Source organism: Penicillium vulpinum (assembly GCF_028829585.1).
Source record: "Penicillium vulpinum strain IBT 29486 chromosome Unknown utg000004l_segment0_segment0, whole genome shotgun sequence".
Taxonomy (NCBI): domain Eukaryota; kingdom Fungi; phylum Ascomycota; class Eurotiomycetes; order Eurotiales; family Aspergillaceae; genus Penicillium; species Penicillium vulpinum.
The window spans coordinates 336,595-362,168 of NW_026643244.1; the positions used below are offsets into that span (position 1 = coordinate 336,595).

Below are 25,574 nucleotides of genomic sequence, written 5' to 3' on the forward strand. Positions count from 1 at the left end.
TTCCCCAGTACTTTGTACACACTGAGGAGGAGAGACGAGGTGAGAGTGAGGGAAGGGAGTAAGGATGTGCGAGAGTGTGAAGGAGGAGAAATGCCTCGACAATCAAAGGGATAAACAAATAGCACAGTGACTTACAGCGACCGTAAGGATCATCCAAGAACATTGTTGTGAGAACAACGTAATTGACCCCTGTCTACTGCAAGAACTCGAAACGGAGATAAGTCCTAACTCCGGCCACTTTTAACCAACTCAATCAAATCAAAATGATCTCAGTGAACAAATGAGGCTAGACTTTATATATCCTGTAACACAGGAGTAATCTGCAATTAATTATCGGCTGCAAGTTTTGTCAAAGCTACATAAGTCTATGTCTAGGCGTAGGGAATAAAATGCATACTTCAACTGACAGCTCAACTGACAGCGTAACTGAATCTGGACATACTTATTGATGGAAAGTTCGTGGTCGAGTGCAATATTTGCCTTGTTCTGAGAGATATATCCAAGTACACACTGAAAAAAATGAAGACGTAGACCAATAACACATAAAAATGGTCTTAACTCTTTAACCACCCGCCTAGTCGTAGGCTAGTAAGATATCCCAAATGTGTTGATTCATCTTCTCTGACATTTAATTCCTCTATATCCTGGAGGACCTTCTCAATGTAATCTCCTGCACCACTCAATTTCATTATGATGGCGATTGCACGATGGACTTGGAAGAGACGGGAGAAGGGTGAATCGATTGCACCACCGGGGCTCAGTGTTAGTGTACGAGTGACGGGAAACAAAGGATCCCGCAAGAACGGAACCTGCTCTGTCGAGTCAATCCTATACTGATGCGGTATACCGGTGGGCTCGAAAAATATCTGGAACTCGCCGAAGAACCGGTGGTTGTCCAGCGTTAATGTGAGGGCATTCATAGGGGTATCAATCTTTGGGCCATCTATGAGATGACCGATACCGGCCTCGAACATATCCAAGACTCGGAGAACATTTTTCTTTGAATCACTCTAAGCACTACATTAGAATGATCGAAATGATCCACATATATATAATATCCCTGTTTTGCACATACCAAGTCTGTGTCTTCGGAAGCTATCGTTGTCAGGCAGCGAGGTAAAATGTGAGCAACCTCCAAATATTCAAAGTCACCATTAGGCTCATCTTTCAACAGCTTCCCGTCATCGTCGGCGCAAGATTCCCCATTCTCTGTGAAACGATTTCTGGCCGTTGCTCTGTCAAATTTCCGAGAAACCACACATCGATGGTGGTCACGCACAAGACAGCTCTGTCGTAGAATAGATACACGCTGCTCTGTTCCGGTTGGGGCGGAACTCTGTGAGAACAACGATCTGGGCCTTGATTGTGGTGTTTTAAGAGATGCGGCTCTAACTGGGATAAAGGATGAGCACATGCTTTTTTATAGAGATATAAGTGAGTGACCCACGAGGTAGGAGAAATTCGTCAACAATAAGCTCAGCAAAGTTTTCAATAGCTTTGTTGAGATTAATTATTTGTTCAGATTCCCATGATGCGAAACCATCGAGGTAGGATAAGGCGCAAGTAATGTCGAAATCCACCACGGACACCATGTCTGAGCACAGATCCTCATAGATGAATGACAGGAAGAGATTTAAGAAAGTATCCAAAGAGGCAACTTGTTCAAGCATAGCATGAATAAGCGCGGCAGGCTTATAGCCCTTCCGCACAGTCTGGTCAGGGCCATAATGCCGCACAAGCTTGATCACAAGATATTTTGCTGACTCGCACTGCTGTAATGTTAGAGAAAGGGGCATCGAAAAGCTGAAAACTCCTTCCGAGAACTGACGACGGCGTGCGGCCATCGGAGTATCCCTTGGGAGCCTGGCTAGTCTTGGGATGAAGTGAAGGAGCGGGCCGGGCGGCATCTACTTCCACACCCTACCTATATGACCAACAAACCTAGATCTCAATCCTCACAAAATTCATAAATTTTTGAGGCAATTTTCGAGAGTCATATTGCTTGCTGCATTAGTATCGTCGAATTTGTCGTTACTCACTCGTGACCGCTGTCATTCTGTTTATTTCTCCATGGCTACGTCAAGAAGCCCGTTGACCGTGATCGGTACAGCATCGCTGGACTTGGCGGGTCTATCGCTAACATTGGAAGATTTCTTTTGGTAAAACCGGATGTTCATATTCTCGTAATAATTGACACTTGACAAATTAATTCTAATAACTACTTCCCAAACGCTCAAGCATAAACTCCCTTTTGGTTGTTTTGGTGACGCCAAATCTCAACCTCACCTCCACCGCGAATCACCCCGACTCGCATTGAGGAAAGGAGGTTGTGAGCGGCATTGGAGTGAGTATAGACACCACCGTTGAACATAGCAGTGGCATCCTTCCCAACAGCCGATGAAATGAGAGTTTTGCCACCAGGGTGTTCTGAGATAAATTTGCTCACATCATGAACAACACCAGCAATGGCAACGAGAGCCTTGCCACTTTGAGCCTCTGCAACGAAATCATCCCAGTCGACAACAGGCAGCTGATCTAGAGGAACACCCCAGTCAAGCTTAGCGCGCTTCTGGTCGAGCTTCTTCTGTAGTTGCTGCACACGACCCTTCTCAATTTCGTTGGCTCGGAACTGCTTGAGGTTGGAGGCCAGACCGAGTTGCTTCCATACCCAGATTGACCACTTCGTGGGATCATATTGCCACCATTGGATGGCATTGCGGTAGTCGGAGGGGAACTGGTCAGGGATTAGGGGTGCGAAACAAATGCAAGGGAAGAAGCTTCTTACCTCGTGGTGGAAGTTGTGGTAGCCTTCGCCGAGAGTGATAAAGGCGGTAATGACGTGATCGCGAGGTGAGTTCCTGTCATCGAATGGCTAAAACGTGTCAGTGAACAGGAATATAACAAGCGCAAGATGTGGAAAATGACTGACCTGCTCACCCAACCAATGGGCGAGCGAATTGACGCAGAAGGTGGCTTGCTGGACAAAAGAAAACCGAAGAATTCCAGCATATACAAGACCGCCCTTCCAATCGCCCCATCCCAGGCCAGCAACGAGCATAGGGAACAACATCCCGAAGACCAAGATGACAGATCCATAGTTCTTGTGCTGCCACACGACGACAGGGTCCTCATTCAAGTCGGAGATATCGGTCCGGCCACGGTTTTTGGGGTTTTGATTCAGAACCATCCACATAAAGTGCGAATACCAGAGACCCTTCATGACGCTGTATGGGTCCTTCACTGTGTCGGTCCATCGGTGGTGGGCCCTGTGTTTACTACTCCACCACCGGATCGAGCCTTGGACGGCGCCACCACCGACACATGCGAGGAATATTCTAATTGGAAGGCGACTGGAGACATCGGATATCAGTCAGTGCTTGATCCAAGGCAAATAAGGGGGCGAGGCAGGAGCAGACTTACGCTTCGTACGATCTGTGCGCCCATAGACGATGGTAGCCGGCAGTGATACCCAGTCCAGTCCAGAAGTAGTATAGAAATGCCCAAGCAACAGTGATTGCCCTGAGTGGTGTATAGAATGCAGCGATGAGGCCACCAACGGGCACGATCAGAATGAGGGTGGTGTTGATCCAGTTGACATGTTGGTACCAGTTACTGAGTGTAACAGGCTTCTCACTGATATGCTGTTTTTCATCACTTGGCTCTGTTTTAGCCATTGTGGCGGTGGATTTGAAGACTGTAGGTCTCGAGGAGTTTATGAAATCCACCGGATTGAATTGAGAGATGAAATATATTTCAAATTGCCTTAAGCCAAGGACATTATTGGACATAACTATATATTTCATACCTTAAACCATCAGTTGATGTTCCTCCCAGCAAGAAAGTGTTGAACCGTTGGGAATGTCAGGCAATGTCACAGATGCCCATTTCCCCGAACTCCCCCCAGCCTTAAATCCACAATAAAACATTGGATTTTCATTCCAAGACCCATTAGTAGTTAAAATTTCTTTTATTTTCGTCGATATCTGAGCGTTAAATAATCAGAAATTGAGAGTCGCAAGTTGGCTGATTCTGGACCGATCCTGCTTTCCGGGGCCAAAATTCGAATATGAAAAAAAAGTCTGGAATCCAACGTCAAGGCATGAGTTTTACTCAACGGTTTCGACACATGGTTCTCAAATAGCTGAACTGATTTGGCGGTTTGTTCTTGTCAGGAGTATGTGGCCATGTTGGTAATATCCATTAAATAGTTATAACTAACCAATATATAATTACGGCAATATGAAGTACATAAAAAAAAGTATTGTTCAGCTGTAAATCCTATTGGCTACAGTTTGCTTGATATTCACTGCGAGGCTGAAAGCGATGGGATTAGGGGCTAATTGCCAAGCCAAAAAGTAAATCTGGAAAATAGGTACCGTTTGTATGGCGTGTCCATACAAACAGTACAAGTAATCCAACATTCCAGATGTCCCTAGTCACAGGAGTCCCGACCCTGTGGGCAGCCGTAGGCCAACGTATCATCCGCCAAGACAGACCAGGCATCCTGGAATGGGCCACATATTGATTGGCAGCCAGCGCACGTTGCTATCCACCCGATTTTGGTCGGCTTCTTTCGGAGGTCCACGCGTAATGCCCTCTCCACGGACATTAACGCGTTCAGCTAGCTCGGCGATGACCACCGGTTCAGACCCTTTCCCACCGGACAATCTACGACCGGGCGACTGCGCTTCTAATAATCCGTATCGCGGTATCTCACCACCTTATGTACAATTCTCCCTGGGTACTTCTTACTACACCTATTCATCCTTCCAGACAGCTCCCGGAACTACAATAGAGAAGGTACAAATGATGAAATAATGCAGTTTCAACGAAACAATCTGCTCAACTAGGGTTTAAATAAACAATTGTTTTTTCTGTTTATTAATTGCAGCAGATAAACTACAACAGCCTTTAGTTTTCCATGGCCTTCCTGAATATAGACAGGAATAGCGACTCCGCCTTCTTCATATCAACTTTGGCTGCTTGTCCCGTCAGCCGTTGGGATCTGCATATAATCTGATCTTGTAGGAACTCCCAGTCAACACCGACAAGCTGACCATCCTGCTTGACGATCTTTCCGTCGATGATAACGGTGTCAATATTCTTGGGCGATGCATGGAAGACCACAGTTGCAACGGGGTCCACAACGGGCACTGTATCAATGTCGTCACAGCGGAAGATCACCAGGTCAGCCTTTTTACCTGGAACGATAGAACCAGTCAACGACTCCGTGTTCATGACCTCTGCCCCTCCCAGCGTTGCCATGCGTAATACGTCTACTGCCTTCCTGCGGACATCTCTCTGGACTGTCCGATGATCGCAGTCGCGAGCTCGTTGCGTCTGAAGCGCCAACCTCATCTGTGCCATGAAGTCATTACCTTGATTCGAAGTAATATCAAGTCCAAGGCATGTCCGACAGCCCAGATCAGCAGCTTTCCATACTACGGGATATCCCATGCCCATTTGCAGCTCCGTATCGGGTGTCCCAACAATGCCAGCCCCTGAAGTTTGCACCGCAGCCAGCTCGCCATCTGTCATCCAACCTCCGTGACTGAATACGAGGTCCGGCCCCATCAGCTTCGCATCAGCATAATTCTGTACGACCTCAGGCTTAGGGACCCCAGGGGATGCCACTGAAGCATGTACGGTCGTGAGCCTAGCTTTGAGCTTTCTTGCGAGATCCAGTTCCCCGATGTTATCTTCCTGGGATTGCGTTGGTGGATCGTTCAATGCAATGCCGAAAGTGAGAAGCGAGCTCTGCGGATCGTTGATCGGGAAGTATTGCTGGCGCACACGGAGAGCATCGTCGACTCGTGCAGCCTGGTCAAATGTGTCTGTCGCATTACTCTCAAAATCCCCGGGTTCTTTTGGGTTCTGGTAGAATCCATAGCAGAATGTACCTCGAATAGCAGCATCCTTCAACCCCTTCACAGCTGCATCGGCATGTGCAGGCGAGTTTAGTACGTGGCAGTGGTCCAAGACGGTTGTGACACCATTGTTGATTAGACTTAATGCAGCAGCGTAATTGGCGAAGTAGACATCGTCCGGTGTGTACAAACTCCCATAGACACTCCTCAGGTGGCATGCATAACCAAATAGAGACCAATCAACCGTAATACCACGCAGGAGGTGCTGCCACATGTGATGGTGGCCGTCGACGAACCCTGGAGTAATAATGCAATTTTTTGCGTCGATGGTAGACAAATTGCTCTCAGTTGGCAAAGATAAGTCTTGGCCTATAGCCTTTATCCGATCATTTTCTATCAGAATGTCACAATTGTAAAGTGGCTTTCCATCTGGTGCCTCCATAGAGATCACCGTTCCCCCTTTAATATGAATGTATGAGTTTGGCATAGTGTAATGCCTTCAACCACGATGATAGATCGGAAAATAGTGTAGAAACACAAAGCATAATACAAACAATTTTCGAGAAAGTAAATGTATTTTTTATGGTTGACGTCACTCACTCCGCCTCATTCAAAGTTCTTCTCATCCCCAATGGCATTATTCTAAGACAAATCCCAGATTATTCCCTTTAAAATAAAAAAGAAAATAAAAGAAATTACCGTAGGGACAGTGAATTTCGAATTGTCTATAAAAATTAATCGTCAGTCGCAACAACAGCCCCTGAAGCACGTATAGCAACTGCAACCCTCCTTATACAAGGAGGCTATTCCGACTGAAGTAACCGACTGCTATGTCATTGCCCGCTATCCGCCCACTTCTTTGTTATTTGATTCATCGTGGGGGTTTTTTTTTTGAATTGAAACAACTTCACCACCTCAAAAGAAAACTGTAAATTAACAATGCAAGTTTCATTACAGGGCGGATCGAAGCCTACATAAAGCATAGCAAGAGGTGCGGGTCCATTATCATTGGACCTGAACCGCGAAGGCAAGCTTTACGCATTTTAAAAGGTCTCAATAGGGATGAAAACGTGAGATATAACTTTATCTTTAACAAATATAAACCATACATAATATAAAGACCTCCAGAATACGCATTTCCCCGCGCCTATATTTTCACTAAAGTGGATTATCTTTAGATGAAGTCTAAAGGTCTCTTCAAAACTTCACAGGATCCTCATACAAAGGAGTACTCGGAAGTTTAGACGCAAGCTTTCCTTTCTTCTTGCTCTTCTTGCTGCTCGTGGAAAAAACAAACACTTTGGGCAGTTGTCCTGGCTCTGGGGTATGCTGCTCAATGGCGTACTCGGTTTCGACAGTCTGCTCTGGTACCGTAGGGCTGTATGACCTGGGTGGTTCGTTTTCTGATTCAGGCTCACTGGCAACAACGCCCTCAGGTAGTCCGATTGAACTGAAAGAGCTCTCAGACAATGCTTCTTGATCGTGTAGTACCTGAGCCCCGGCACCCACGTCCGAATCTAATGACATGGTCAGCGTACGCCATGACCTAGTATCAGTTCTTTTCTCTTACCGAGCCCTCTGATACCAACGAAGCGCCGACACGTATCAGAACCCTTCGTAAGAATCCACAGTTTTTTGGTTAGTTGTTCCCGGAGACTTTGGCTTTCCCCCGATTCACCAGCAATTTCAGTGACCAGGTCTTTTTCCATCTCAAACGCAGTTATGGGAGTAAAAAGTGCTGGTAGTGCACTTAGAAGCTTGACTTCGATCACCTCGGTGGCAATGTCGTCAACGAAACGTTTCAGTGCAACCTATATTTGGCAGTAGCGTGATTAATTGGATGTCTGGAAAACTATGACGCTCGCAGGACTTACTTTGTAGTACGCAAGCATACAGTCCAGTGCCTCTTCTGAGGCAAAACGTGTCATATCTGGTATGGTCTCCCGAAGGAGAGAGTTGTAAAGGCCTTGGAGATTGATTGTGTGTTGCACGGTGTGGGATGTTGAAAGTGTGTCAACACCGAAGTATGATTGAAGAGTCTCACGAAAAGCTTCTTTTTGGCGATTAGTCCGAGTTTCTTGAAGTGCTTCGGTGAAGTAGTGATTGTAGGTAATGGGATGACCTCGCTGATGCGGTATAAGGAACTCTTCGCTCCGTCTTTCTAGTGTACGTCGTAAATTTCCTAGAGCGGGTGAAACCACCTTGTTGAAAATGGTTTTCGAAGTAGTCCCATCTGCCACATAACAGACTGCCTGTTGAAGAAAATCCCTTGCAGCCACCCAAGTCGCAGCAATATGGCTTTGTGTGATATCTTCCCAAGGGCCGCACTGTTCTTGAAACAAATCCTTTACAATCAAAGGATTAAAGGTTCCAGGCAATTCTCGACCTCTTGTCCTTTTGAGAAGTATTTCTATATGCTGAACATATTCGTTTCTTGTGATAGGAATCTGATGCTTGGAGACTGATCTTTGATCTTCGTTTTCGAGAACATGCCGTAAATGGCCACGTAGAGAGATTTTCTTCGTAAATTGCTCATTCAAATTCTGAACGACTGCTCGGATACGCCTTTGATACCCAGTGTTCGTTTTCGCATCTTCAAAGAAAGGATCGTTGTAAGTGCCATCCACGGCTGCTTTCACAAGAGATTGGAATGCTTGGCTAATATGCAAAAGATATGACCTTTGTTCATCCACCGTTGCACGAGGGTTGCCGAGTTTTTGGAGTTGTACCCGACAGGAGTTGGCCTTTGTATTAATCTCCTCGATAAGGCTGGGGAGTTCAATTGCAATCTGACCAAGAAGCAGACCGCTAAGACGAGTTCTCAACGAGTCAACACCCACAAGAGATCGTGGAAGCTCTTCCCAAATCCCTTGAGAAAAGAACTCGCATTCCTGGGTATTCCGGTCAAGTAAACTCGACTGACCTTTCTCCGAATCCATATTTTTCAAAACATGCCATCCTAGACGGAACTCTACCTCTTGATTCTTAGCAAGCGACACAAACGAAGCTTCACTCTCAGATCCCGGTACCAGTACATCAGGTTTGGAGATAACACCGAGAGTCCGGACTCCAGATGGGTCGGCATCCCGCGCTAAACGTAGAACGATCTGGTTCGCAAAATCGTTTTTGGCGGACACAACAGCAAGGATAACACTTCTTGGTTCTCTCATATACGATTGAACCACGTCCTGAACCAACTGAACATCGGCTGCGGACTGCTGCCGTGTTTCCGAGTGGATAAGGCCTGGAAGATCGACAATCGTGAGATGTGGCCGATCCGGGCCCGAGACTTCAACCCGCAGGAGGTCATTCGAAAATGCTTTTCCATGGGTCGATATCCCCATTGCTGCCTTTGCATTGTCTATCAAATCTGCAAGGCCATTGAATCCATCGAGTTGTTCACAAAAGCTGCTAAGGGAATGCTGCTCCGCCTCGCTGCGGGATTGGTGAGGGACAATGGAAACTCGGACTCCTACTTGCGAGTTCTTCCGCAGAACCAACTCGGTTGGAAACCTAGTGCAGAGATTGCTTTTCACTGGAAATGATACTCCAGAAATAGCTTCGAGAACGGAACTCTTTCCGGAAGATTGGTCTCCACAGACGATTATCTGTGGGAGAGAGACATAGTGGCTGATGCCCTGTGATCGGAGCGTGTCGATGGAGTCCAAGAGATCGAGTTGCTCTTGGGTGCATAAGCCTTCGAGTGCCTCTGTCTTGAATTGTGTGAAAGTCATGATGAAGCTAGTGTTTTGAGGTGAGTATGGCGAGAGCGATATCATTGAAATAAATAGAGGAAGTTCCAACTTATGAGGGCATCCTGTGCGACCCGCATATTTATGTTCTCAAGGATACTTGATTCAAAGAACGCCTGTTTCTTTCCAAAACATCTTATCCCACAAATACCTAGTACTAAGGTTACAATTGAGCCTTTGCTTAGTCGCATACCATATCACGCGCGAGGGTATTTTATTTTGATACCCTTGCTTGATATCTCCATGATTTCTCACCAATGGACTTTCTCCGTTATAAACTCCATTCTTTGGCGTATTTTCATCTTAAAAACCGTGGTTTCCACCATGGAGAAATGGGGTAGCTGTTCCAATTGCATCAGATATGAAGGTATGATCACTCGCCTTGCCGTATAACCAAGAAAGAATGTTCGTTCAAGATATAGTCAACGGAACGTTCAATCTACATCTCTTTTAATTCCCAAGTAGTTGTTGACGGACTATTGAAGATCACCTAATGTACGCTTTCCCTTTTCCGGTCTTATAAACAGAGTGCTGTTTTAATTCAACTAGGGAATAGATCGACGGCCTGGCCAACCCCTTTCGCTCGCTGCAATCCAATAGCAACCTTACGCATTTCATTGCATGTACTTGCCCCATTGAAAGAAATTTTGCTATTGCAAGAGAGGTAGAAGCTCCTGCGATCCTTTTGGAATTTTGAGGATATCCTCCGTTGTCATCTCTTCTAAAGCAAAAGGATTCTGCCGCCTCCTATCTTCATAAAGGAGGTGCTCAAAGGCAGATTTCGCTGCCCGACTGAGCTCCCGAAGGATGTCTCCATGCGATTCCTCGAGAATCTTCACAAAATTTTCGAATACCTCCTCTGTCGGAGCAAGAATACTTTAACGGTCAGTTTAAATTATACCACAGCTCCAACGAGTGAAAAAAGGCTCACATTTTCTCGATGATCACCGGGCTAGTCACCTCGACCGACCGATCAAAATGAAGTAGGCATAGAATAGCATCCCCAAAGAATTCAGCCAAAATGTGTAAACGCTTCCCAAACTTTCGAAATTCCAACATTACTCGGCGCTTGCTCGTGTAAAGAGTTGAGCCAGGTTTGAGGTCTGGGAAAATATTTTCCATCATTTTGTTGACTGCTATAGCCACTTCAATCTTCCTCGGATTGCCTCTTGCTCTCGGTTGACCAATAAGCTCATCCTGGGGGGTTGCCTCTATAGCAAAATTCGAGGAATGCCCGACTGATCTACCAGTACATCGGTAGAGATGCAATATATGATTACATCGCAGGATCTGGAGAAAAGCTGCGTTCTCGTGAATTTCACTGATGATTTTGAAGCGTTCGTTGATGGTTAGATCACGCGATATCCATCTTCGGCTTTGGACGCTGTGCATTTCGCCCCTCGTTTCTCTCGTGTATTTAAGGGCTGCCCGGAGAGCAACAAGTGATTGGGAGCCACCCACTCCAATTAGAAAGATACAAAGACTAGGAAACATTTCTGGACCCAGATTTAGCAACTTGTTCGCAATTTCGGGCCTGAAATAAGTGTTGTCTGGGTGCGGCAAGCCCAGAACCCGATTCATTTCAGCTTCGCGACACAGTGATGATCTGAATCCAATATCAACACAGCTAGCTTTACTCTTTGGTTTTTCCGTACCGCCAGCGTCTTTCCTCTTGCCTGTAGAACGCCGACTGGAGGATGGCTGGTTGACCATGAGATGAAAATCCTCTGCGAGAGAAGGAAGGAAATTCTGTTTAGCTTGTTGAGGCGAGATCTCTACCTCATGCAGTCTTCCTTGATGCATTTCTTGGAGTGAAAATGGATGAAAATTCTGAGAAACATGGGCACCCTCTACAGGTCGACCCAAGTCCTCGGGTAAGGGAGATTGCGAGGCCGGGCCGGTGAAATGAAGTTCGTCTAAAAGGACCTCTTTGAGTTGGCCCGTTTCATCGTAAAATACCTCAAAGTTAGAAAAGCACCCTAAGTCTGGAGGGGTAGCAAGATCAGGAAGAGCGGGATCTTCGTGACTGAAAAAATCGATCTGTTTGGTCTGAACAGGGTTGCTTTGATCGGAAGGAGGCATAAGCAGCAGATCACTTTGCTCATCTTTGAATATCCCCATCAAGCTAAATCCGTCAACATTCTCGTCCAGGACACTATACGCAATTAGACTTTGATTCTACATATTCTTAAGGGTATAGAAGTAGACTCACCCTAGAGAATAAAGGCCATTAGCCACGGACGTTAAAGACTTTTTTCTCCGGTATATAGCTCCGATAAGGGCACTTGTTGCTAAGGCAAGAACCCCTGGCGAGCGAGCGCCAGCCCGAAAATGAAACTTCAAGTGCTTGTCAATGCCAGTACGCTTTGCAATGTCTGCACGGTGTTGGTTACCGTTGACACGGCATTTGAGCTTTGATGTAAAATCTCGAGGATGTCAGTTTACAAAGGCCCACAATGGATTGCCAATATTCACCTCGAGATAACGCCATAAAAGCAACGCTGCAATCAATCAGGAACCCGGTCGCCCCCAAGCCCAAATGTGCTAATTTTCTGTTTCCATCCGGCATAAGTTCGTCTACTCCAGCAGCCGTAAGCGCAACGTGTATGTCCGATTCGGTTAACTCTGGACATGCTACTAGCTTTCGGATGAACTCCACAGAATCCTCGCTCATGTCGAATATATGAATAGTTAAATGAAGAAAATATTTTTGATAATGCGTCAGATATAGCGGTTATGAATTCCAAAGGTTAAGTATTTATAGAAAGGTGACCACACTGGCAAAAGGACATAATAACGCCTCAAGCAGACCGTTTGTCTGGTTGACTGGACACTATCTCGCATACAAGAGCACATATCCACGTCGCATAACGCGATTGGTATCAGACCTAGAAACTTTGGCAAGGGGAGTGCAAATTCGACATATCACATGCATTGTTGACACATATCTCGCGGAAAGCAAATCATCGAAAAGAATCAACAAGCTGCTAAGAGAGAAGAAGAAGTACGCCAGCAAATCAGAGGGCGGTGGGAGAAGCAGTGAGAGCGGGAAAAAAAACATCTGCACTCACGAAGCGCTTAGTGCAGGCACCGAACAACAAGATGCTCCGTCTGTACGAAACTTTGTCAAACCCACAGTGTGCACTTATAATCCAGCTGCGTAAAATAAGAAGTATACATCGACACTTCCTGTTTCAAATCAAGGCAGCGGAGACAAGATCGGTTTAGCTGTAAAGAGGCCTTGCAGATACCAAAGCATATTCTTATACAATATCCACAGTTCACTATCACTTGGAAGATGTAGGATAGAAGGTACACCAATCACTCCTGCTAACACATATCGGACCCACAGGACCTTCACCCAATATGGAAGATCTTAAGTCACATATCGATCAATTGAGAATGATTGAAATGAGCAAAGGTAAAAAAAAACGTTATAGCTGCGGTAAATCTGGTGTTTCAATCCAATAGAGAGATGTATCGAAGCCCGCATTGGTATTTTACCGCTCAAATGCCAATTGGTTATGGAAAGACATATCATTTCAATGAAACCCTACCAAGCAGCATAGAAGATCACAACGAGATTTAGAACTAGTATGCGGATCATTGTAGAACTAGGTATCTCCATGATAACCAAGTAAGCCAATGGCTGCCATTAAGCAACAGCTCCCTTGGATGGTCTGGTTTTCAGTTTCAATAAAAGCGATGTGTAGTCAGCAATTGGTATATGTTCCAAGGTTTCGTGTCATATTCCCGCAGTCAGCATGAGAATGTTGACAGAGGACGACGGAGTAGACTTTGAGAGTAATCAAGAAGTTTAGGACGCCCCTCTTCGGGGATTCAAGGTAGTCTTTTCTACTTATGCTGTCCTCGCCGATGCGTTTACTGATGGCCCTGTCAAATTATAAAGCCTAGCTTCTTTGCTAGTCTTCCACGAGGGTGGGAAATACAAAATTATACTATGACCTAGTAGTTGTGCGAATCAGGGATCAAAGTCACAGCGGTCCAAAATATGGTGCTCAATCCCATTATCTGTAAAACTAACAATCGGATCACAACATTTTTCCAGTTACTATAGCTAGAGTCTGTTTCTTCTGCAGCGGTTGCAGGCTTGGAGCCTGCACTGGCGACATTCAAATATGTATTGCCGTAGATGATGAGAACATTCTTCACATCGATGGGGCCCATGTACAAATTTCCATCGATCATGCCCGCACTCGTGGTTATCTCTCAGCTCCTGAATTGTTCTCGCAACCAAAGCATCACGTAGATTCCGCGCAACATACAGCGCCGGAGCAATCGAAGGCGGCTCTTCTTGTGTCTCCTGAATTTCAAGGTGAGCCTCGTCAATATCTGTTGCAGTCCGTTCTGCCAGATGAGGTTCAGGAAGATTTGGAGGGGCAGTGGCAACAAGTGGATGGCCCTCTTCTCGATCGACGATTTGATATGCACGCGCAAGGAGACGATGTTCGTCCCATTGTTCACATTCGCAATTTTTCCACTGCTGTCCACAATTGTAACAAAACTGGGCACCGCAGCGGCAGCTATTATTATTCAATGTCAGCAGAGTTTTGAGAAGAAAAGAGGGGCACAAACGTCATATGATTGCAACCATGATCCAGTTCCACTAGTCGCCAGCACGAGTAACAGCGTTGCCATCCATTTTCTTGTGCGGATAGTAGCAGTTGCTGCATAGCAGAGTCATTTGAACAATCGCCTGTATGTGCTCGCCCTTTGCAATTTGTACAGGTCGTGTGCTGGCAGTTGGGGCATGTGGCTACTTCACCATCGATATGGGGTTTATCAATGAAGACAGAACATCTGGCGGAGTAACAGTACGTTCTGTTTGGAGTTTCGAACTCGATCTTCTTTTGCTCGTACAGCTGGACAAGAGAAGACTTCAGAAATATTCGAGCCGTGTTCAAATTGATCGGCTGCCGGCAGCACCTTGGAGGGAATAGCGATTCATCTGTTATTGAAGCTTTGAAAAGAGCTTCCAAACAAGAACGACAATACTCATGTTGACAGGGGACACGCGCCACATTAAAAAACTCTGTATCATCTCCACAAGCCACACATTGAGCCATTCTTGATCGTGGTTGATGGGATCGTCGAGCTGCCCAAGCAGATGATTCGGCGTGGTCAGTTTCAGTATCGATCATTCCTCCGTCCTCGATGCTGTGATACCCTTCCAAGCCGGACACATACAAAAACTGGAGTTTTTCCAGGGTCTCGTCATCCAAACACGTTGTTTCCGGCTCAAAATCATTGGGTGGGATAAGAATTTCACCATCCATACATTGACGCGCAACGAGCCGATCTTTAGATGCGCTCTCTTCTTCCACTTGGGTCTCAGCCAGAATGCGCCCATCGACTTGAACCGCGGCTGCAATACTCATGGCCATTCGCCTGTCCTGGAGAGTATGTGAAACTACTTCCAGAAGCTCCATTTGTAACTGGAAAGCTAGCTCTTCGTCTGTAGGATCCCGAGATTTTCCTTTGGAGGTTCCTGAATACGAGCTGGCATCTTGGAGTTGTATCTGGACAATCAGCTCGGCTGTAGGCTGATCCACTTCTAGAATACAGGCCATCGCGAGAATTCGAATGAATTGGGGGAGATAATTTTAGTGTAAAGCGATAGGAATTTTTGAGAATCAATGTTGAGATGTAGTATAAGAAGTAGCCCAAACGCTCACCGCAAGTTGACCCTTTAGTGCAGATATGATCTATTGACTTTCCCCTCACCAGTTAGATGCTCATTTTGGCGACTGAAAAACGCAGTTATACAATCTACTCCGCTTGGTACCAATCAGGCTGGAGAATTCCACTATCTGATTCACCTATGTGAGAGGAAGATTAAAAAATCTCCATCATACAGGGATAGAGTAGCATGTAGATTGAAAGTGAGCAAGGAAAATGACAAGGGGTCCGACTTGTCCATAAAATCAGTGATTTAAAAGGCTTGAACAAGTACGTGATCATGTCCCCTTACTGTATGGCGCATCTGGAATTTGTCCAAAGTCCGAAATTTGTTTGCGTAAGAAGAGGAACGCTTTTGTATGCATAGGCCTCGCAGAAAGCCCAAGAGTAGAATCTTATTCACTAGGTTTTTAATAGTTGGATACGGCGGGAGTGAGCTCCTACCGATAAATTATGTCTCTAGGGAAGAAAAAGTGGACAATTTTGCAGTTCATGGGAGCTTACAGCTCTAGCTTACATCTATGCTAGTCTGATCCCGTAAGTGCAGAATGATGCGAATTGGCTTTTACTTCTTTGTTTGTATTCTTTGAATCAATCATAGATTTCCAGCTCGTTACAGAGTCAACCTAGGCACCGATTAGTAGGTCAATATTTATGCTGGCTTGGGAGGGACAAACATTTCTAGCTGAGTAACCCAATCATCTGATTGAGAGCAGTGCCCAACTCTACACCCCTCACAAAGTTCACTGTTGTGAGGACCTCTGCTGTCGCGGGATCCTGAAGGCCTCTCTACCTGGACTCCGTTCCATCGCTTAATCCAGTAAACGATTCTCTCGGCGTATGACTGATCCAAAACCGGGCGACTCAGCGATTTGCAAATTTTGCAGCGTTGATGGTATACCCTGGCATTGTATGTTTGCCCTGGATATAGGCGAATTGTGGTAGCGATCTTCTTGCTCGACCACCCTGCAGACTTACATGTCTGGTTATGACACACGAAACGGCCCATAATGTTTGTGTCACGCTCTCGAATAGAGCTCCCTTCATCGTCATGCTCGTAAAACTCAAAATGAAGATCTACCTCGACTAGCAAGCTTGATACCTCATCGTGAAGAGCTTGATACATGGACCATGACGTGATAGGACTTTTCTTCTTAGTCCGAGGCGTCTGAGACGGGGCGACTGGGGCTGAGGCTGTAGTAGAAGCAGCCTTGGGCTTCGATTGAATTGAGGGCTTCTTGCGCCCTGGTCGGCGGGGCAATCCGAGCTCAGCAATGTCCCCCATAACAGTCATTAATAAATTCACTGAAGGTACAGACGAAGAGAGGAGATATAAATGATGTAAGTGTGTTGAAAGAATGTGGAATACCAGAAGAACAAGCGTAGATTTATACTAATAAGTGAAAGAGCGGTAACAAGCTTCTACAACTAGATTTGCATTTTCTGCACTACGTTAGGATGTGCATACAGATATATTTATATTTATATTTAAATATTACAGACCCAATGCACGCAGCTCGTGACCTAGTTACTTGGCTCGATGTAAAGCAATTACTACGAACCCTCACAGTGTAACAATATCAAAATAGGCCCAGTGTAAGCGCTGTTCCAGAAGCGCAGATAGTATCAAGGAAAATATAAAACTCAATATACTAAACTGATTATATGCTAAACAACATTGCGACTACTCGTACAATACACACCAGATCAGTGAAATACTTGAATACGGTAGGGATGATGGTTACGAAAAAGTAAGCAAGATTTTTATCCTCGCCCTACGGCTCAGCATAGTTGAGGGAGTGGCTGATCAAGGGAGAAACTGTCTAGTAGAATGCGTGGTATTACTTTTGAGACACGTCAAGCGGAAGTGATTCCATGCTGGATGGTCAGGCTGCAGATCTATTTCCCAGTTGAATTAAAACACCACCCTGTTTATACTGCCGAAAAAGGAAAAGTGCGCATGGCCGGATCTCTAATAGCCTGTCAAGAGTTCCTATATAGTAGGGTATTGGATCATGGCCATGAAGTGGATATAATTGTCCTGTTGCTTCTCAATGAAAGAAGACTGGATTTTATATTGGAAAGCTTTCTCATCATAGCACCTATCAGGCTACGCAACATGTACTATATTTCAAACGTGGTACTCACTTACTGCAATAAGCTGAACCGTCTTCCGACAAATGCTCCTCAGTAACCCCATATGAGAATACCTTGGATATCTACTCGGATTTCCGTAACAATAATCCAACTCCCTTCCAACTCGATGCGATCAGAGCTTATATCTATTATCCTGTCAAATAAGTGGCAGAAGGCGTTAGTTTCTTGTGTCTCTTCATACGAGGTGCTCAATGGTATTGATTTCATGGCCCAAAAAAGGGTTATTACAATGATCAAAGCGCTCGGATGCCCTTGATAATCCAAACACTGTTGCAAAGAAACCAGGTCAGAATCTTATTATCTCCTGGTTGTTCAGATAATAGGTCAGCTTTTGGCTTGCGACTTCAATGAATTTCACTCCCGAAATACTAGTTTTTACATAAAACAAGAAACTTCGGGCTCTCGGAGGTGGTTTAAACGAGTATAAAACAGCATAGAAATTTTAGATACATATTGAAGAGGGAACTCTCAAGGCTTTATGCCCTCTGTCACACGGGTTGATTCAGCACTCGCAAATCAACATCCTACCAAACAAGGCATACAAAGGAACCAGGGCGTGAACATATAGTTAAATGAGTTTAGAGGGGTGTAGGTGTGTCTTTTATTCAATCTGTAACTACCTATTTATATTATTTCAGACTGGGACACAGCCCTAGGCCCTAAACAGGAAACTTGGCTTTTGTTCTGATCTAGTAGTTCAATGGCTGCATTTTTCCCACATATCCTCTGCCCACCTGGGCAGGTCCAGCATCCAAGATTACATAATAAACCGTGAACGACATTAAAGAAAAGTCAGGCAATGCTCCTACGTAGTGGAGAACCATTCCGCACTACAATGTGTAATAAATGTAAGCATTTGCCAGGTCCACGGGTATTTTGAATTTGGGGGCGGGGTGATGACGACGGGGCTGCCTGAACCTCCCATCCAAACCTGGCTTCTTGCACTCCCAAGAGACCATCCAAGAAAAAGGAATCCCCCCAAAATGCACGTCTTGTGCGTTTGCTGAGTTCCCAAGATGGTTCTTGGCTTCCTCTTCCTTGGATGATATACTCGCTGACACTATGAAGGTCCACCCCATCAACCATTGACCGGCTGCGGCAACTGAGCAGCTCGATTGACCAGATTTGCAAAGCAGAGAGTGTGCCAGGCCTTTCTATTGGAGTCCTACAGCATGGTGAAACTTTGTGGACCGAAAACTTTGGATTTCGCGACAAATCCAAAACAGCACCTCCAAATGCATATACACAGTACGGAATCGGACATATCACCATGTCAATGGTAGCTGCTGGTATTGGGAAACTTGTGGACGATGGAAAACTTCAGTGGACAACCCTGTTGAGGGATATCCTACCTGATATTGATCATACTGATATCTACTGGACATACAAAACAACAATAGGCGATATTCTGGCACATCGTTGTGGCTTGGATGGAGAAGTTGCAACTTTGTTAGCTGATGGTAGAAATAGTAACGTACAGCCTTCCCTCGAGAATCTGTTGAAAACTGTCGACCTCATCCCTCACACGCTTCCCCACCGTGAGGCCTGGCTAATTTGCCCGTGGGGATACACACTCGCTGCACACATAATTGGGCAGATATCTGGACAGCCACTTCACGAGTATCTTCAGGATCAAATATTCCGGCCACTTGGGATGAATTCTACCACTTTGCGTCCATCATTTGAAGAGACAACCAATTTCGCCGAACCACATGCTTCACTTAGCAATGGGGAGGCTTATCCATTGAAATTTCAACCCAATTTTACAAATACATTGTTCGAGGGTTCTCGTGGAGCTTATTCGACAGTGAGTGATCTTCTCATATGGGCCAAGGAAACATTGGCTGCGAGCCAGAACACCGAAGCATCCGCCGACACAGTATTGAGACAAATCCCCCACATTCTGAGCAACCATATCGCAATGGAGAATCCATCATTGTTGGAAAGATCGTACGGATTTGGATGGGCAAGAGCTCAGCTTCCTGGGATTGTCGGTCTTCTCGGTGGAAACTCAGGTCTTTGGAAAATGTCTCAGCAGCCTGTATTTGGGGTTGGGAACCAGTCTAGACTTATGATATATCACCAAGGCGGAGGACCGGGATATTCCTCATTCCTTGCTATCTTTCCTGAGACACAGTCGGCCGTTGTAGTTCTCACGAACACCACTGCAACAAGCGATGCTGCTGACTGGATCGCGCGGCTCCTGATCGAGGGCCTCTTCGACTTCGCCAATCCCACTGATTATGTGAAGCTTGCAAAAGAAGCTAAACGAAGAACACAAGAACAATTCGCTACACTACATGATAGATTGGCTGAGGAGCAAATCCAAGGAGCACCACCGCTACCCCTCGAATGCTACATCGGAAAATACAACAATGGGGACTATGACTACATGCTGGAAGTCACTCTGAGTCCAGATTCAGAGAGCGACCTGATGATATGTTTCCAAGGTCATGACTCACAACGCTATCCTCTCCGTCACTATCACGACCACATCTTTGAGTGGAGCATAAGCTTTGACGAAGTGAGGAAGAGTGGTAGATATGATATTGCAGATCCGTCATACTATAAGATTCGCTTTGAAACCTACCCCGACAACCGAGCATCTCGGATAATTTGGAATATCCATGATGCATCAGTTCCAGATGGACTGATATTCGCGTGGAAGGATGAACGTCTTGCGGAAGTATGGCGTGCAGTATGTGCCGGTACGAACCACTCCATTTCAAACATGATACATTTAGGATTCGCCACTGACTTGAGAACAAACCGCTATTCAGAAATTGCAACTGTCAGGAAATTGGAGTGAATTTATTATAGAACTAAGGAAAGTGATTACTGCGCATGTACATAGGGGTTATAAGAATCTTCTTCCTCTCAGATAAGATACAGTACAATGGCTCGGTCTTTTCGGCGGAGGTTTGGATCCTCAGACTTAATTGCAGCTGAAATTATTCCGATCTGGAATTGATTCAGGTCTATCTCGTGTTCAGTCATATAACAGAGAACTGCCGTATTGCCCTTGCGTTGTGCCGTTGAACCTGATATTCCTTTTTACTACCTATGACACCGGCCGGACCAAGCCCTTATGGCCCAGTTTATTCTTGGTATAGTGCTGATTTGTATTGTTGATCTTGTCACCCTATGCAGAGAAGCTGATGTTCTATTCTTCTAATCATCGCTTTTACCTGTACAACTGATACAGATAAAATTTGCAATGATCAATTGAGGTTAAATAGCAATGGCATACGATATTGATTTCCAAATGAAAATTTATTATCGTGCCTTATGACCTTCCGTTACTCACTGAGCAACCTGATCGCCCCCTCTCCCCGAATAACCTCTCATTCTTGTAGTTTCTAGGGTTTGTTTTCAAAATGGCCCGTTGGAAGGGGGAATGCGAGCGTGCTTTTGTACGGAAAACTTGAATACTCTATTGATTTTCAAGCTCACCACCTAAGCAAGCTAGCCTCGTTACAGGGCCAGATTATTTCCATGGACTGCTTCTCTCCTTGTACCCACCCTTTTGAGTTACGTGGAAGACACAAAACACTAGCCTCTTGACACCTCTGCTCCAACCATTCAAGCTTCGCAACATTCTCCGGCTTCTTTAGTTCATAGTATTCAAGATATATCACGGCCAATTCAGGGAAACTCTCCGAGGCAGCTAATTCCGCCAACTGATCCAAAGCTCCATTAAATCTTTCATCCTCATCGACAGGAAGATATAATTTTTCCAACGAGGGAGGGAGAACATCCCGAAGTCTTCGCACGGGTAGATTGTGCTCATCAAGTCCCACCAGATTGGCAAAAGAAGCACAAACAAGCTTCAAAGTCGTAAAATCAACAAAAGACCCCATCCATTCGTCATCGGTATCCATATAAACACCATCGTTAGCTTCGACCCACATCGATTCCAGCGTTGACTTATGGAGCGAAAGTGATTCGTAAATTTTCCGCGGCTGAAAGTCATCCCCCGAGACCACTCCTGCACCATGGACAACCCGGAAGGATTTCAGTGCTTTGCAGGCCCGAACCCATTCTCGCATCCCATTTCCAGCATTGCTTTCTTGGAGGTCGATGTCGGTTATATTCGAGCACTGTGGTGGGAGAGTGTCCCACGTCGGAAATTGGGAGTCCAATTCAGGCTCAAACTCATCACCCTCATCGGAATCATAATCACCATTCTCCGCCAACATATAGCAGCCCACTTTGCGCATTGACGGAAATTTGAAGAATGGATGCATGTAATGTGATGGGAATGAATTCTCTGAATCGTGCCAAGCTCCATAGACTTCCTCGAGGTGAGGAAATACCGATTCTTCCTCCATAGCGGCCTTTTGAAACATACCCAAAACGTACTTTTGGCCATGAGGCCAGACAAGGCTGAGTTTCCGCAATTCCTTTAATTGCGGAATAAGCAAAGCCAACCAAGCATCGCTGTTATGCCGTTCGAGATCTTTCAACCATTTAGATCTCTCTGTTTCGGAGTGTCTCATTCTTTCAGCAACTAGTGTGTGCACAATGTTACTATCAAATCCAACTTTCTGGTCATATTTCTCATTGTCGGGGGCTTCTGGATCCCACCATTTCACCTTCAGGGACCGAACATAGCTAGCCAGCCTCGGTGTTCGGGTCACGGCGTATAGAAAGGGTTGGATTGTTTGGTGCTTCCCCTCCCATCTGCAAAGAGTCACATCGGTGTAGAGGCTGGGTTGGAATACAGTGTACAATCGATGTGACAAGGATACCAGGTGATAAAAATCTTTACTATCAAGATCACGCGCAATCAGATGGAGTATCTCCGGTGGCATATGATGAAACATGATTGCAGTGCTTAGAAGTAAAATGATCACTTGAGACTTGGAGGTATATTTATGTGTTCTCAAAGGTAGGCAGAAGTGGGGATGAGCTCCTTCTGCCTAGACTTTGGCCTTGGCTTCGTAAAATGGGAGCTTCAACCGACCAACGTACAACGTACCCATTTCCGGCGGATTTACCGTCAATTAGGGTATACCTGTTTTTTTGTTTTTTGTTTTTTCAGAAGAACAACAGTACGATTTTCGCAACATACCCGTAAGATTATACCATTTCTTGTATAGTTTTATTATATACATATGTATCTCTGAGTACTAATGAAGATATACTGGTATCGAGTTTACGGCCCCCTTAGTTCTACACCTCGGGGGCTCGACGTAGCCGCCTAACCGACCCAGCTACAAGCCAAGTTCTTAGTCTCAAGTTATAACTACACTATATTGCAATTATTCAACTCGCTATATATATATAATATTGCGACACGAGTGATGCTAGATATAAATATCACTCCTTCAGAAATATACAAGATCTACATCACGCAAATCCAGCGGTGATAACCCAGCTCACGTCGTTGTTAAAAGAGGTGGCAGAGTCGAATGTGTGGACACCGCCGTTGCTCGCAATGTAGAGCACGTTCTCATAGTGGCGGAAGTAGCGGGTGGGATAGCTCCAGGATCGAATTGAGCTGCCCTGGCCATTCAAGCTAGTCTGCGGGCAGAATGTGGCGTCTTCGGAGACTAACTTTGTGCCGTCGTTGGTGCTGAGCGTGAGTCCAAAGGCAGCGTGCCGGATGAAGCTTCCTGGGGTATCGACGGATTCAAATGAGAAGCAAGCACTATTTGCAAGACCGGCACGAACCGTCCAGCTAGCCTGTTGCTTGAGAGCGGTGGTGCTGGATGATGAGACAACCTGGGTATTGACGGCACTGCCAGTGTGTGTGATATAGCGCGTCGTATAGCCGGGAGTGGTGGCCCGCAGGGAGATCGAGGATCCGACAGTGAGGGCCGTCCCACTAGTCAGCGATGAGGTAGCATATTTGGCAGCTACGATATTAGCCTGCACTGCGTTCTCGGTGGCATCGGTCGGGTAGCCGGAGGTCATCACGCCCTCATAGAACGTGCCCTGGGCGCCGTTGCTGTTGTCACCACCGATACCAAGGATGATGGCACCCTCTTTGCTCATTGGGTTGTATCCAGACACACTTGGGCGCGCGCCACTGTAGTACGTCGATAGGGATCCAGATGCAGCGTTGCCACCACGGAGAGCCCACAAGTTTGGCGCTCCCTTGACAATCGCGCTGAAAAACCGGTATGATAGCGACGGGTTGCTAGGATTGTTGCTCGGGCTGAGGCCAGAGAACAGACCGTTCTCCAGGTCAGCCATGAGCCAAGGGCCACTCCCAGCACCGGAGCCCCAGATGGTGTTATCACCATAGTAAATAGCCTCCATGTGGCCGTTGCCTGTATCGGTACTACTGATCTCCGCATTGCCGTAGTCAAAGCAGCAGCCATCGTTGTAGTGGGTTCCATCAAGTACCGCGTACATACCCTGCGGTTCATCCCCAATGGCCGTGCCGCTGGCGGCGTTGTTGCTGTAACCGGTGCCTGGAGATATGAACACGCCATAGGCCTTCTGGCCGTTCAGAGTGACCGGTGCGCCAATCGCGCTGGCCAGGTTATCGTGGCCATCAGCTTCAGGGCCATGGAAGGCTCCGGGCGGAGCCTGCTTGAGATGATTACCGCGGCCAGACTGGTCATAAATGGCCGTGATTAAGCAGGTTGTGCTTGCACAGAATTTATCCTGGGCAGAGGCATTGGCAACCCCACCAGCAGAAAGCGGCGAGATGTTGACTGTGGTACCATCGGAGCCACGCTGCACCTGGTAGAGTGCGCCGGTGTAGGCGCTGTACAGAGCGCGAGTGGTGCTGTGCGCGGCGATGCAGGGCGTGTTTCCGGAGGCATAGATATCACAGGTCCCAGCTTCAACAAGTGTGCCAGTGGCAGCAAGGCTGAGAACCAGTGCGCAGAAGCGTTCGAAGCTTCGTCGTGAGAACATGTTTGATCACCTTTGGAATAGTAGGTCAGGCAGGTCTTGTCACCGTTTGAATCGAGAACTAGATGCTTCAATGGGCACTGATGAGAAGAAAGTAGGGTATTCTGCCGTGCAGTATTTATATTCTTCAGTTTTTCAGTTAAAAGACCCTTTTCTAGATGAGGAGTAGCAGGGGTTAACGAGGTGGCGGTAATTCTCCTCCAATAATTATAGTAAAGACGCATTATTTACTTGATAATATAAGTGAATGGTACTCTTCGCAACCTTCGGTTAATATCAATAATAGATTTAAACGAAGCTACTCATAGGGCTAGCAAGAAGTAAATTGGATCACGGATTTGCTGACTTGTGACTTGGTGAGACGGAAGTTTTTCCTCCGCTCCAGATGCTACCTAAGTAGTAAGTAGCCCTAGCTAGCTTATGAGGATAGGGAGAGAGCCCCGTTTGACGTAGCTTGTTCTGAATGCACCCCGCATCATAGTAGTATTAAGCTTGTGCCACCGGGATTTTCCACTTTTCATTCCTCAGGGTACAATTAACCGAAGAAAGTAAATTGAAAAGACGGCTCTTCAGTGGACTGGATGCAGACAAGCCTAGCCAAGGTAGGATTGTGGCGTCCGAGTAGTCCACTAAAATTTGCCCTAGTTGCAGGGGCTTCGGCGCCCTGAAGATGCGGGGCCCCGGACGAGGGGATACATACTATGATTATACCATTAATGAAGGCCCGAGAACAGTATTTATGCCGGGGATACTTGGGCGTGACTCAAAATCTACATAATCATATGATCTACTTATATGCACCTCCTGTCAACGGGTACCTTTGTTAGGGCAACAAAATACTGTTGCCTCGGAATCTCCTGCAAGAAGAAGAATTGCACGTATTCCCTACCATTTACTAACTCGAAATGGTTCTCTCGATTTAGAACTAGCATGATGAATCTCCGGTGGGGAGCGCGGTTTCTTCTTTCAGTGCTGGAAAACTATGGTCATGGCAGCCTTAGCAGCGCATTCTCCAGGTTTGTCTACACCCTTAGAGCCGAAGAGTTTATCACTAGCAGTTTTACTCCTAAGAGATTCATTAATGCTCTCAGTATGATCTTGAGAAAGCTGTCATTGCTTTCGCCCAAGATTCTAATCCTAGGATTCTAGGAGCTATAGTAGACTGCTACTACTATTTGGAATTAGTGCTAAGGGGTATGTACGAAGCAGCAATCGCGTTCTGTTGTCC

The 25,574-nt window shown here is 46.0% G+C and overlaps 10 protein-coding genes across 10 annotated transcripts; 1 reads left to right on the plus strand and 9 right to left on the minus strand.

Moving 5' to 3' along the window:
- Positions 1–554: 554 nt before the first annotated feature.
- N7479_008677 (HNH endonuclease signature motif containing protein) lies at positions 555–1,844 on the minus strand (the record flags this gene model as incomplete). The annotated part of the gene is made up of 3 exons (XM_057256370.1): positions 555–1,010; positions 1,076–1,392; positions 1,448–1,844. 3 exons carry the CDS (start codon positions 1,842–1,844, stop codon positions 555–557), a joined length of 1,170 nt encoding a protein of 389 aa, XP_057103828.1.
- Positions 1,845–2,233: 389 nt separating this feature from the next.
- N7479_008678 (acyl-CoA desaturase) lies at positions 2,234–3,788 on the minus strand (the record flags this gene model as incomplete). The annotated part of the gene is made up of 4 exons (XM_057256371.1): positions 2,234–2,734; positions 2,786–2,872; positions 2,930–3,350; positions 3,421–3,788. The coding sequence occupies 4 exons, from the start codon at positions 3,786–3,788 to the stop codon at positions 2,234–2,236; spliced, it is 1,377 nt and encodes a 458-aa protein (XP_057103829.1).
- A 1,123-nt stretch (positions 3,789–4,911) lies between these two features.
- On the minus strand, positions 4,912–6,354 carry N7479_008679 (uncharacterized protein; the record flags this gene model as incomplete). Its single annotated transcript, XM_057256372.1, has 1 exon — positions 4,912–6,354. One exon carries the CDS (start codon positions 6,352–6,354, stop codon positions 4,912–4,914), a length of 1,443 nt encoding a protein of 480 aa, XP_057103830.1.
- Positions 6,355–7,064: 710 nt separating this feature from the next.
- On the minus strand, positions 7,065–9,601 carry N7479_008680 (dynamin family protein; the record flags this gene model as incomplete). The annotated part of the gene is made up of 3 exons (XM_057256373.1): positions 7,065–7,384; positions 7,438–7,678; positions 7,742–9,601. 3 exons carry the CDS (start codon positions 9,599–9,601, stop codon positions 7,065–7,067), a joined length of 2,421 nt encoding a protein of 806 aa, XP_057103831.1.
- Positions 9,602–10,269: 668 nt separating this feature from the next.
- N7479_008681 (uncharacterized protein) lies at positions 10,270–12,293 on the minus strand (the record flags this gene model as incomplete). Its single annotated transcript, XM_057256374.1, has 4 exons — positions 10,270–10,495; positions 10,551–11,774; positions 11,832–12,045; positions 12,095–12,293. 4 exons carry the CDS (start codon positions 12,291–12,293, stop codon positions 10,270–10,272), a joined length of 1,863 nt encoding a protein of 620 aa, XP_057103832.1.
- A 1,876-nt stretch (positions 12,294–14,169) lies between these two features.
- On the minus strand, positions 14,170–15,210 carry N7479_008682 (BRcat and Rcat domain-containing protein; the record flags this gene model as incomplete). Its single annotated transcript, XM_057256375.1, has 1 exon — positions 14,170–15,210. One exon carries the CDS (start codon positions 15,208–15,210, stop codon positions 14,170–14,172), a length of 1,041 nt encoding a protein of 346 aa, XP_057103833.1.
- A 761-nt stretch (positions 15,211–15,971) lies between these two features.
- N7479_008683 (3CxxC-type zinc finger protein) lies at positions 15,972–16,604 on the minus strand (the record flags this gene model as incomplete). The annotated part of the gene is made up of 1 exon (XM_057256376.1): positions 15,972–16,604. The coding sequence occupies one exon, from the start codon at positions 16,602–16,604 to the stop codon at positions 15,972–15,974; it is 633 nt and encodes a 210-aa protein (XP_057103834.1).
- A 2,142-nt stretch (positions 16,605–18,746) lies between these two features.
- N7479_008684 (uncharacterized protein) lies at positions 18,747–20,285 on the plus strand (the record flags this gene model as incomplete). The annotated part of the gene is made up of 1 exon (XM_057256377.1): positions 18,747–20,285. One exon carries the CDS (start codon positions 18,747–18,749, stop codon positions 20,283–20,285), a length of 1,539 nt encoding a protein of 512 aa, XP_057103835.1.
- A 640-nt stretch (positions 20,286–20,925) lies between these two features.
- On the minus strand, positions 20,926–22,302 carry N7479_008685 (uncharacterized protein; the record flags this gene model as incomplete). The annotated part of the gene is made up of 1 exon (XM_057256378.1): positions 20,926–22,302. One exon carries the CDS (start codon positions 22,300–22,302, stop codon positions 20,926–20,928), a length of 1,377 nt encoding a protein of 458 aa, XP_057103836.1.
- A 526-nt stretch (positions 22,303–22,828) lies between these two features.
- N7479_008686 (alpha-L-arabinofuranosidase B) lies at positions 22,829–24,349 on the minus strand (the record flags this gene model as incomplete). The annotated part of the gene is made up of 1 exon (XM_057256379.1): positions 22,829–24,349. One exon carries the CDS (start codon positions 24,347–24,349, stop codon positions 22,829–22,831), a length of 1,521 nt encoding a protein of 506 aa, XP_057103837.1.
- Positions 24,350–25,574: the final 1,225 nt, after the last annotated feature.